The 12,882-nt window shown below is 34.1% G+C and overlaps 1 protein-coding gene across 1 annotated transcript in view; it reads right to left on the bottom strand.

The window, feature by feature from the left end:
• DNAH8 (dynein axonemal heavy chain 8) overlaps positions 1-12,882 on the bottom strand; it is a 108,760-nt gene that overhangs the window by 75,915 nt on the left and 19,963 nt on the right. Inside the window, exons 19-27 of the mRNA XM_042815576.1 lie at positions 12,297-12,406; positions 10,455-10,561; positions 8,959-9,061; positions 7,122-7,296; positions 5,674-5,867; positions 4,003-4,129; positions 3,247-3,482; positions 1,731-1,835; positions 350-463 (exon numbers count right to left, since the gene is read on the bottom strand). Coding sequence (XP_042671510.1) covers positions 350-463; positions 1,731-1,835; positions 3,247-3,482; positions 4,003-4,129; positions 5,674-5,867; positions 7,122-7,296; positions 8,959-9,061; positions 10,455-10,561; positions 12,297-12,406 — 1,271 coding nt within the window. The remainder of the gene's footprint in view (positions 1-349; positions 464-1,730; positions 1,836-3,246; positions 3,483-4,002; positions 4,130-5,673; positions 5,868-7,121; positions 7,297-8,958; positions 9,062-10,454; positions 10,562-12,296; positions 12,407-12,882) is intronic.

Below are 12,882 nucleotides of genomic sequence, written 5' to 3'. Positions count from 1 at the left end.
TCAGTGAGTGGGCCAACAATATCTTCTTGTGGTATACAGCAACAACATCATAATGTGGTACAATAAAAGATATTATAACGTGCCGCAATTCCTAAACTCCTTTCTAAATATATATCTCAAGGAAAGAACCCCCACCAGAATTGTTTTCAGCTGTAGAGCTGTTTGTGCTGCTGTTACTCCAGACTGAAAACACCGACCTAAAACAATGCCTTTTTAGGAACCAGGACATTAGTAACTCAACCATACATTCAGTAGCTCAACAGAATAATACTCTGATGTCTACATGATGTGAACAAAAAAATACTGAAAAACTAAGTACAAACTGTACCAAAAAGTTCAAGTTAGTTACCGTTTCATATGATGTTTCAAAGTTTGATACATCCTCCCGAAAAACTGCAACTGATTCCAGTAAACTGCTTTTAAATTTGGGCTGAACTCGAGTCAATTCATCTTGAATTCTGATCTGACAGACAGAAGGTTAATGAAGAACATTGTTAAAAGAAAAAAAGGAACAGGTATCCGGAGCTACATATAAACAAAAAATCATAAACAAAATTATTAAACTCCTAAGCTACTGAAATGAATTATTTGCAGCTAAACAGGTATTGTTTTTCTTTACAGTGCTACATGATCTATTTTTTTAGATAAAAAGTAGAAACAAATAAATTTTCTCTTCATTTATGAATAAACATATTTCATTATGAAGAAGGGTGAGAAGGGAACAAAAGGGTACTTCCTTTCTTCCAAAAAACTCTCTAAACCCAAAATATTACATTCCTCTTCTTCAGTGATGGTTCAGAATTTTCTTTAACAACTTCCAGTACCTAAAGGAGGCCTACGAGAAAGATGGAGAGGGACTCTTTATCAGAGAGTGTAATGATAGGACAAGAGGCTAGTTTTAGATTAGATATTATGAAGAAATTTTTTACTCAGATGGAGGTGAGGCACTGGAATAAGTTGCCTAGAGAAGTTATGGATGCCCCATTCCTGGAAATGTTGTTGAAGGTGAAATTGGATGGGGTTTTGAGCAATCTAGTCTAGTGGAAAGTGTCCCTGCCAACAGGAAGGGAGTTGCAAATAGAGGATCTTTAAGATCCTTTCCAATGCAAAACATTTTTTTGATTATTTGTTCAAAAGCTTGAGAGAAATAATCAAGAACTGCATGAAACGGAAATGAAAAAAATACCACTTGACTTCTTGAGTCCTTTCTAGAATTATTAATATGTGTGACAAGATGTTTATTGCAATAAAATGTTTATATATTTCCACGTAAAAAAATTTACATTTCAGGACAACATCCAATACACATTGAGCTTTGATGGATATAAGCCTGTCCTAAACAATAAAGGTAAGTGTGAAATTCCCATCATTTAAGGGAAAGGGCAGTGACAAAGTATGCACTTATTAAACTCTTGTAACCTAAATCTTCCTGATCAGATCTAAGAATGAAGCAAAAACATGAATTAAAACAGCGGGACAAATGAAGAAAAGTAATAAATTCCTTATTTTCTTGCAGCTTTTAAACCTCTACCTATGAGCTGTAATAATATTTAAATAGTAAAGAGCTGCTTTATAAAATAAAATTAGAAAATGAACATCATATTCAATGGTATAGATAGACACTAGTGTGCAACTGAGACAAGGAGTGAGAAAACAGGATGGAGTTACAATTGGTCCCACACCACCTTTTATACTCTGAAAAACACAGAAACATACTTTTATACACTTACAGCTTTAGCTTGTAATTTATTAAAAGAATATCTGAGTGTATCAACTCCTTCTGCTTCCTCTTTTGTAACCTCAATTTCAAACGTGTTTAAAATGGCATAGGCTTCCTAAATTTAAAACAAACAAACAAAACTTAGTAACGATCCATTTTTAACTCATTTGCAGAAACACAGTTTCCATGTGTTATATATCTCTCAAATAAAATCTCATCATATAACTTAAGTATAAAATATTGATTTTTTTCTTTTAAAATAAGGTTAGAGAATGAATAAGAATGAGGTCAAAACAGTAAAAAAGAATATATTTCTTTAAAATAAAAAGCTTGTAAGTGATGAAATATCAGGAAAATACACAAAAGAAATTGAATCTTATATAAGAGGATTTATTATCTCGATGTTTTCTGTATTCTAGAATCTCAATTTTAATTGATTTTAATGATTTTTTTCTGAACACTGAATAATTATCCACACTAAAATAGTTATGAAATATTTTGCCATTTATAAAATCTTTATTGCTGTATTTTTCAAACTATCAAATGCTTGTACGTGTATCATTACATAATGAACCTATATTTTTTTCACTTTTGCAACTTATTTGCATTCAGGTAGTTTGAATACCCTCTTCTATTACTCTCTTTCTACAAACAAGGCACAAATTATTAAAAAATGTGAGTTTTCTTATGTAGTTTTCTTAAATAGTGCTGACCTCATTTTCTCTTGTATATTTTATTTAATACCTATGCATTTAATGATCACATCTGTATCTTTAGCCTGAAAAGTATCCTGCAGACACTCAGCCTAAGAGAATATTCAGAACACACTTTTCTTTCTTAAAAGCTATCAAAAAAGACAGAAATCCACTAAAAGTCCTTTCTGGTATCATGTAAATAGATGACTTTCAGAATGAAAATGTTGGTATTCAACAGTAAAATTTCTTCTGCAAAAGTTAGATGAAAATGTGAAAAAACATGTTACATTAAATTGATTGCTTCTGAGTATGATAAAAAAAAAAATCCAAGTATATATAAAGCTTAATGAGCTTCTTTTATTGAGTGATATCAGGAAAATATGATATGAAGAATGCTGACAATTTCTGACAGCATGCAGTGATGTGTGACTTCATAAATGTATTCTGGGTGTATTTGATGGTGTTATATGATCAAAATCTTTGCTTATAGATATAGAAGAATTAGGAAGAGGATTAAATCTAATGAAAGCATACAGAAAAAGGGAGATTAATGTTATCTTCTCTCGTGTTTTCATCTGTTTATTAAACATACGTATTTAAATTGTCATTTAATAGAGAATCTGGTTTTTTTGTTCTGTATTTATACTGGATCAAGCAATGTATATTATTTTGATTCATAGTTTTTAATAAAAATAGCAATAAATATTATTTTGTTTTTTATCTTCTGCCCAAATCCTTCGTGACAGTAACCTTGTTTTGTTCTGTTTATTTTATGACTCCTACTATATAATGTTGTATTAATAAAAACAAAAAAATTAAAAGTCATCTTACTTCAATAGGTCCCAGAGTCATATCCATTTCTATTTTATTATCACGTATGATAGATAAAGCTTCCATTGCAAGCCTGACATCATCTAGGTCATTCAGAGGTCGAGACAATTTCTTTAAATATGTGGTGATGAATGATGTCATGTCTGTCATTTTCTTTTTATATTCCTCATTTAAATAACGACAAAGGAGTAACTTCCAGGCTTTGGCTTCAGCAGATAAAGCTGTTTTCAATGGTCCTGATTTAGAAACAAAAGCAAACAAACAAAAAAACCACACAACACATATAGTTCTGTAGCGCAATTAGGAAGAATGTCAGCAGAAGTGCAATCCAATTACTGTATTTTAACAGTTTCTAGTATACTGAAATACATTTCTGCTTTTGTATGGTATATCCATAAAACACAAAGGCAAGCTTATATAATAGAACACACAAAGATGAATGAAAAAGAAAAATGTCTGCTTATAAGTTTAAATTCTTATTGATTATATTTAATTAATATATATTACCCAAGCATATGAAGATGAGTGATATTTAAATGGCTTTTATCTGCATTCTAAATGGTATCTTGGGATTTCAGTACTGGGATTTGGAATACTTGACAAGTAAAACTGCAAGGCATCTTGCAGCAATATGAAAATAAAACTCCTTTGTAATTTCTATTCATATCTGTAAACGTTTTATTTCGAAGAATAAACCAATTAACATGACTTTTTTTTTATTACTTCAGTATGTACAAAGAAAAGAAAATATCATACCTGTGTGCAATTCAATTGGACCAAGAAGAAGAGTGGGTTTCAAATCTTCCATCTCTTGCTCAAACATAGCATAATGAAGTATTTCTTCTCTAATTTCAGTCAGAGATGGACTACTGGCCAAAAATTGCTATGTGAAGGTTAAAAAGAAAAAAAAAAAAGTGAGTGAGACTTATTCAGGAATTATTGAAAATTTATATTAATACCACATTAATACTACATTTGAATTTAGCCTTCCATTCCATTATGCATGAAAATATATTCAATTATCTGTCAATAATTCTCAATCTTATTGACAAATTCCAATCAAATTTAACAGAGAAATAGACATCCAAAACACATTGGTTGACTATTTGTGAAAACAGATGATCTTAACAGATTAAAAAAGAGCACATGCCTGCACATACGTAAAAGTTGCACCATCAGTGTAATGTAAAACAACCACAGTAAAACAAATTTTGTAAGCAGCTCCATGAGCAGAAGAAGTCAAGAGTACAAAGGTTTTGTCATTCTGAAAAGCTGCATTTTGAAACTGTTACTCAAAAGCTGTATTCAATATGTCTATATTTCATGGGTAAGCAATAAACACTATAAGATGTTTCATACTTCTTTTGTCTGAGAATACCTACACAGGCTGAAGAAAGGAGGGGCATGTGTGCACAAACACTAAATGCCCAATTATTGAGGCTTCTTTTGTAACAATATTCTTTTCTTTAGCAGGTCAAAAGTTACAATATTTGTCTAGACTTAAAATTCAATTAGACTAACAGTACAATTCTTGTGTCTGCATATAATGCATATTTCTTAGTACAAGCCGCAGCGTGCCAGCCAAGAGACCAGTACTCAACCAGTAAACAAGGTGATGTAATACTCACTGATCTATCTACAAACAATGCAACATACAGAATCTTTCTATTAAATAGAAAACTGAATTAAAATGAGGTTAAATAAAGGAGACATGGCAAACAACTTTCTTCTACTGAATTTTAATTAAAATGCTGTTGTAGATGTGTTGTAATGTGAACATCCTGAAGTAGAATTCCCAAAAACTTATAATTACTAGAAACAATATTTTTCTTTCTGTAGTAGGTGCTACATTTTTCTACCACTTCTGAGGATTCAACTTAGAGAAGTCACCCTCTTAACAACAACCAGGATTCTATAATTCAAACAAGGAAGGGAATAGAGAATTATCTGCTGAACAGAGACTGTAAAAGGAAGAGCAGTGAATAAAAATAAGCATTCAGCTCAAAATAAGAGCCTTAAATACTTTCCATACAGAAAAAAGAATAGGTAATCAGTACTGAAGCTGTAACAAGCTCTATGAGTTGTTGCATATATCATGCAAGACTAGAGTTTTCTTATGGGGCCCTAAATCCAGAGACATACAAAGAAAAAGTTAACAAAAAAATTAAGACCACTTTATCAGCACCTATAAAGGCATAGAAACAGAAAAACCCTGCCCTCAACCTAACAGCAGGTAGTGTGCAATCCCTTCTGCTTAGGAAATATACTATCACTCCTACCACTATTAAAATTGAAAAAGAATTTGAGCTGTTAGCTTTCTTTTCTATGCTCTTTTCCTTCATATTTCTTTTTCTTAATGTTTTCTAGTTTTAAATTATGAAAAGATAATTAATGAACAGTCCTGCAGGAGATTAACATTAAACTCACCTGAATTTTGGCATCTCTATCTTCTGTCCAAAGCACTTTATATTTCTGAAAATCCTGCAGAGTTTCACTAGCTATTTCTCTTAAAGAATTCATAGAAGAAGAGAGGAGCACAACTAATTTAGAAACATCTTCACTTTCAGCAACACCTGAGTAAAAATTTCGTAGTTTTCTTTTCATCCCATCTTCAGCTCTTTCTGCAAAATAAAATGTAAATGTAAAAGTTGTTAAAAGTCCAGTTAGTGACAGTTTTCCTCTAAACAGCAACTACGCTGTTCAGTAAGGCTAAACAACCTTCTCTACATAACTGCTTAATATATAGGTACCAGGTCAGGTGCTAGTTCAGGTCAGGCTCTATAGAGTTAGGCCATATTCAGCCTGGAGTTAATGTTTCCAAACAGAAAGAAAAGAGTCGTCTATACTCACAACTATAATTTTACTTTGTCTAGTTTAATTGCAACTAGAACATGACAAGGTCCAGTAAATATTATGTGCTTTTTCCTTTTAAATTCATACAGTGTTTTAAATTATTTAAACCCCTTAAAATACTGTAAATTTCTAAAACTGTAAGAAATCTCAATAAACAGCTTTTTGTTAGGCTCCAGAGATTTAAAAAAAAACACAAACCAAGAAAGAAACACAAACATAAAACTTTGCCAATTTACAACTTTTATGAGTGCAAAAATAAAGTTTGTGTTTTGAGTCTGCACTTATCTGTTGGTATCTAAGTCTTTTCAGTCTTAACTGAAAGGTTTAAACACTGATAACTGCTGCTCCAGTTATATTGTTCATGCTGAAACAGGAGCTCTGTCTCCTTTAAGATTTAAAAGTAAACTCATATAGAAGGAAAATAAAATGCAATCTATTGTGTCCCTAAATATTCAATGAACTTTTGATACAATCAGAATTATTTTAGACATTGACAGTTGTGAGATCTAATTAACCCTTTCTGTCATACCAAGTGCCTGAGCATTTTGAAGCAGATTTAGCAGAATGTTGGAGGAAAACTCACTCTTCCTGATGCTCACACTGTTTAATCAAAGCATTTTATTTTAGCATGAAGACCATCACAGGGATCTGGGCACCAGAAACAATGTCTCAGACTGGCTCATCCACACCAACACACTCCCTTAGATCTCCTTGACCAAACAATAATATAATCTATCATTCTTGCATTCCTTTCTTCCTGACCATTGCTGATGAATGGCTTGATGGTGATGAAAACGATTACTTGCTAATGATGTATTTTGACAAAGAAAAGGGCTGTATCATGAGGACTGTCTTCTGCCACTTCTGTTTTTCCAGCAATTTTAAAGTCTCAATACTGGACTATCAGGAAGAAAAAATTTCCTAGACGTTCACAATTTTCCAAAGGAATCATAACAAGAATATGGCATTTTCATTAGAATTCAAACTTGAATTAATTAAAAAATCAAAATAAATCAACTTACTTTCCTCCTTTTTGGCTGATTTTCCTACTCTTGATGTAGACAATAATCCGGTTTTTAAATTAGATTTTAGCAAATGCTTCTGTCCCCACTGAGAAACTCCACGACTTACATCCAGAATCAGTTGAATCATACGATTGATGGCTTGCTGCATATCATCTAAACTGGGAACCATAACCTATTCAAAACAGTTGGAACACTGTTGGAAAAAAAGCAACTGACTGTCATTCTCTAAGATCTCAGCTTAACTTCATCCACGGTGAATTGTGGAACACACGCCCCAGAAGAGGATCCAGAAAATGTAACTCTTAGAGTATGTCTGCCTCAGAATTGCCTCTCAAGGAAAGAAACATACTGTACTGATCTGCCACCTATTTGTAGAGTTACACTGCAGCAGACAAACTGTCATCCAAGTATTAGTAGCTTTTTTTGTTTTCTTTTTACAATTCCTAAAACGTTTTTATAATCTGCAATATACGTTACCAGGTTTTTTTCCCCTGCAACCTAGAATTCTAAAGCATTAGAAACATCAGACCAAGATCTTCCTCTCTGTTTCTCTTAACCTCTAGATCCTAAGTTCTGTGAGAGAGAATTTTAAGAGGGTTGGTCATAAATGTGCATATGGGTGCTCATCTTAAAGAATATTTAAAACTATATAACCTCTCCTTCTAAGTGCTTTCATATATATGTTTTCATGCCATACAACTTAAGGAAGACAACAATCACCTATATCACAGCAACAAAGGTTCTACTTGAATAAGTACTGATCTATTTTTTTTCTCCCAAGAGCAGTATTGCTTCAAAAACTTTATAAAAAGCACAGTAAATACAAAATGAATGGAACTCCATACATTAGCCCTAATCTCAACTTACATTTTCACAATGTATTTTGTATCCAGAATTCCCAAAGCCAAACAGGTAGAGAACTTACTCAGTGACAGAGTAAAACAAGAATTCTTGATCCAGAGCAACTAGCAAACAGAACAGACTCAAAACACCGGCTCTAGTGTGCCATCCTCCACACTGTATAAATAATAGTATGCTCCCTGGCATAGTTTGAGATGATGTAAAATAGCACTCCCTCTCAAAAAAATGCCAAACACAAAATAAATAGTCAGGCACAGTTTGGAGTATAAATTATGATAGCTGCTAAGACAGTTTAAATACAATCTCCTAGATTCAGGCGTAAAAGCATTTGTAACTGTAAATAGAAGCCATTTCAGGTCAGCTGGCTTTGAAGCCAAAAGTCAGCCACTAGCCTCTTTCATTCAATATTACACAAATAGCCAGGAAGTCCCAAATACAGAGCTTTCTCAACTGCACTGTCAGAATACAGTTAATTGTAGCTTTATCCTGCTCTTCTCTGAAAATAATTATATGTAGGACAAGCTTGAGAAAAGGTACTTATCAAGTTCTCCAGAATGGTGAATAGGAGAAAGAATCTACCTGAGAGCAAGACAGGAGAGAACAGAAAACCAACTTTTTTAAAAAACTTTGGAACAAACATCAATCATGGGGTACATTCAGTCCTAAATGTCATCCTCAGTTTCTTGAAGTGTAAGCCATTACTCTGAAATGACTAAACTATCCCACAGAAGTACTCAGAACTTGTATATGAACCGCTAAAAAGAGACTATAATGTTTTACAAATTAACTTAACAGACTGAGCAGTTGTTGCATTAGAACAAGGAACTCGCAAAATCCTATTTGTTAAAATAAGGTTCTGTTTCTGAATTGGTGCTGGTTCAGTAGAAGTGTACATATATATCCTGTGCTGGAACAAATGCAGAGACATTATAAAATAGTGTATTTTACCTTACCTATGAGACACATATCTTACCGCATTAGGTATAGCAAGGTGCACTTCTGCTTTTAGAAAAGAAACATTCTCTTCAGATTTGCTTGGGTGAGCAGAAAACGTTGATCTTCTAAATGTAGTTTTGCTGAAAATAATTTTGAAACATGTCATACATACTTCACTATGAAACACATTCAAATTATCTTAGAAATGTCAGCTGAGCTACCATTTCAGCAGAAACCTTCATGGAGAGTTTTTATGTTAGTAGGGTATTAGCTATTTGACAAGTTTTATGTTTTAAGGATAAAGAAAATAGCCACAAGTTCATTATTCAGACAAAGGTTATTTTAGATATAGACATTGTTTTCTGAACTTTTTAACCAGAATATTTTCTGATTCTGGATTTCAATCTCTTAGTTTAAGAATGACAGTGATTTCCCAGTGTTTTGAGTAGGGCATAAAAAGGTTTCACCAACCATTACGTGCAACAATCTACAACACTAAGAGTTGCCTCCTGGAAGTTTAGATAAATATACAACCTGACAGTTTCAAAGACAAGCTAGTACAAAATGCCAAACACACAATCTGAAGCCCCTCAAAATTAAAATTAAAGACAGAGTGCAAAGAACAGTTTCTGAATGCTACCACTTGACTGAGTGACATAAAAAAATTGAGCATTCAACAATATGATACTGTAGACAAATTCAAAGATGAAAACGTTTGTAATTGTTGCAACTGTATTGTATCCAACAAAATTCTCACTGACTTCAGTAAGATCAGAATTTGAATAAATTTTGCTGAAAGACATCCATAAAAAGAAAAAAAGTAATACAAACTTCAACATGTAATGATGATAAAATACTGTCAACTTTATATACTTAAAATAAACCATCTTAACAGAAATCTAAATAGGCTAGCTCTTCAATAGATAATATATTATATGGAAGAAATTCTGTCTATACGTTTCATTCACCACAGAGAACTCTATAGAAATAATACTACAAAACAGTTGAACAAATAAAAAAAACACATTAAACTGCATGGATCTTTTCATAGTCACACAAAATTCATAATGAGTGCACTGATGATCTTTAACCAGTAGGAAACAATCCAACAACATGCTGAAGTAAAATGAACAGATGGTCACACTGCTATGAATGGCACAGAAAGGTCACTTAAGTTTTAGTTATTCACACTGGAAAATAAATTGTATAGCATTTTGCAAGCAATTCCAAGAAAAATAAGAAGAATAAGAATAAAATCAAAAGGGTGCAGGCCAAGGGGAAATAAAAGTAGGGGAAAAATAAAAGCTATAACTGACAACCTAAAGACATGAAGCATAAAGCATAAAGGTGTGAGCCTGAAGCATCACTGCTGCAGAGTGATGGCTCTCCTGGTTCTTCTTGATCTGCGAAAGGTCGGGAGCTGTTTGACTAATAACACAGGCACTCAGTGTTAATATATATGTGCAATTATACATAAAAATAACAATCTTGTTTTGGTACTGCTACAGAAGAAATTTTGCATTTGCAACTCACGTTGAAACATATATTCGTTTTTTAAGACTGTCCAAAGATAGTCGAGTAGCTTTCTGGAGACTATCTAGCAGCTGATAACTGAAATAGGCAACCATCTCTTTACATTTCTGTAACGAGAAAAATATACATCATTTAGTATTGTACTTAGACAGGAAGCTGAAGATTATTTCAAAATCTATTGCTCAAATGCAATAGTCCTAGTCTAAGAAAATTTATGCTGTAAGCCACATGAGAAACACAAGGCCTGATGTTAGGTAGGAAACCACCTTGTGAGTGAAATAAGTAAGTAAATATTGTATGAAAAAAAGTACATACACAAGGGCAGCTCCAACAGTAATGCCTCCTTTTTTATCATGTTGGGCCACAAAGTTAGAGGCTGATGTTGCTGGTAGAGTAGAGGTAGAGGCAGTAGAGGTTGAATCATTCCACCAATTTGTTGCCATGTAACAGATGGCAGCAGAGGGACATTCTGACACAATGGCATCTGACGTGGAAAGCGTGTATGAGAAAAACGTGTTTATGGTTGGACTGGATGACCTTTTAGGTCTTTTCCAACCTTGGTGATTCTATGATTCTAAAATGGTGTGTCACTGAATTTCTCCATGTGGAATAAATGGTACCCATTGATATTCACTGATGCTTGCTGATTGTTTATGGAGACCAAACAGTGGATATGACCACAGTGAGGCACTGGGTGGTGCATTTCAGCAGTGGCAACAGCCACCACTGGTCACCACCGCTGGTACAGTTGTTTATGAGCATGGCATGCAGGCTCTTCTTCATTGCTGGTGAAAACACATAGCTAATAGTGTTGACTATGTTGAAAAACAGTGTTTTGTAGCTGAGAAACTGTTCTATCAGAAAGCGTTATTATGCTCTTTGTATCTGTTGTAGTTTCCACTGACATAAAACAGAAAGTATTACTTTCGGAGCAACCTACATATAGTATAACATCTGAGAAATCTCAATTTGTCTTATTTGGAAGACTGAGAGCTGGCTGAAGTCACATATGCATTCAGAAAAGCATGTGTTCAGCTCTTCAAATAAGCATAAAACAAAAAAGACACTGCCTCCACCCCCCAATTGTAAATTTTTGAAGAAGAACGGCATGTATTCACATTTATCTTTCTTGAATAACAGACAAAAATGGTAAAACCTCACTGTACTGGATTAAGAAGAAAACAAAAAAAATTAGGAATATGTTCTATTGGTCTTACATGGTAAGATTTCAGTAGTGGGGGGGATGTGCTATAGAGATTGTCTTTGAGTAGAGCCCAGCACTGCCCATGTCAGATCAGAGATAGCTCCTACAAAAAGGGACCCACTGCTGGCCAGAGTTGAGGCACTGAGTGACACTGATTGTGCTTCAAGGAGAGCAGATATAAGAGAAAAAACTGCTGTGCAACACAGAAGCTAGAAGAGTGAGGAACGTGAGAGAAACAGCCCTGCAGACACCAAGGGCAGTGCAAAAAGAGGGTAGGAGGTGCTCCAGGCACAGAGCAGATGTTCCCTGAAGTCCAAGGAAGGCCAATGCTGAGCGAGCTGTTCCTTTGCAGCCAATGGCCACCATGCAAAGCAGATCTCCACGTGCGGCCCATGGAGGAGCCCATAGTATTGCAGAGCTGGTGCCTATGGGGACCACTGATGGAGCACTCCACTCCTGAAAGCTGCACCCCACAGCACAGATCCATGTTGGAGCAGTGCATGGAGAGCTATAGCCTGCAGGAAGTCCATGTAGGATCAGTTCAGGACTTATTTATATCAATTTTATCCTCCAGATATTCAATTATATTAATTTGATCAGTCTTAAAAATAGATAAACCTCTTCTTATCACAAAATACCTCTTTAAACTCATCTTCTTTATCTTTGCCCTTCTTGTCATCACCGTGAAGAGCTGCAGTATCTCCATCTTCATCTTCAATACCTTCAAACATTATACGTTTTCCTTTTCCTGTAAAATAAATATATATAAATGCTTTTTTTTTTTTTAAACTGAAATATTTGTTGTACTTTGATGCACGCTGTCCCCCCACCTCTTTAAAGTCAAAGCAATATTGCTATTAGTTTTAGTAGTAACTGGATCAGCTAACTGGATGTCTTTCATATAATTTTATAGGAGACTGGTTAGGAGGTCAGCTTACAAGCTTCACGCTAGCAAACGTTATACAGTACAAATGTGTGTGTAATGACCGGTAGAAGAACATGAATATATCAGCTGGAAGAGGCCAAAAATCAGTATAAACTATTTAACACCATACATAGGAGCCTCTTTTCGTTAGGTTTTTTGTCCTGGTTATATGGTTTTTAACTATCTGGAGTGCTAACCCTCACCACACCTCTATACCTCAAAGAAACTGAACCCAGAGGAAAAAATCCTGGCTAAAAAAAAGGGGGTCCCTTACTGATTAAACTTCAAAATACATACTG

Source organism: Centrocercus urophasianus, unplaced genomic scaffold, assembly GCF_019232065.1.
Source record: "Centrocercus urophasianus isolate 14NV4802_14NV808 unplaced genomic scaffold, USGS_Curo_1.0 seq_10, whole genome shotgun sequence".
NCBI lineage: Eukaryota > Metazoa > Chordata > Aves > Galliformes > Phasianidae > Centrocercus > Centrocercus urophasianus.
Note: the sequence above shows the minus strand (reverse complement) of the source record. Positions and strands in the feature narration are given on the sequence as shown.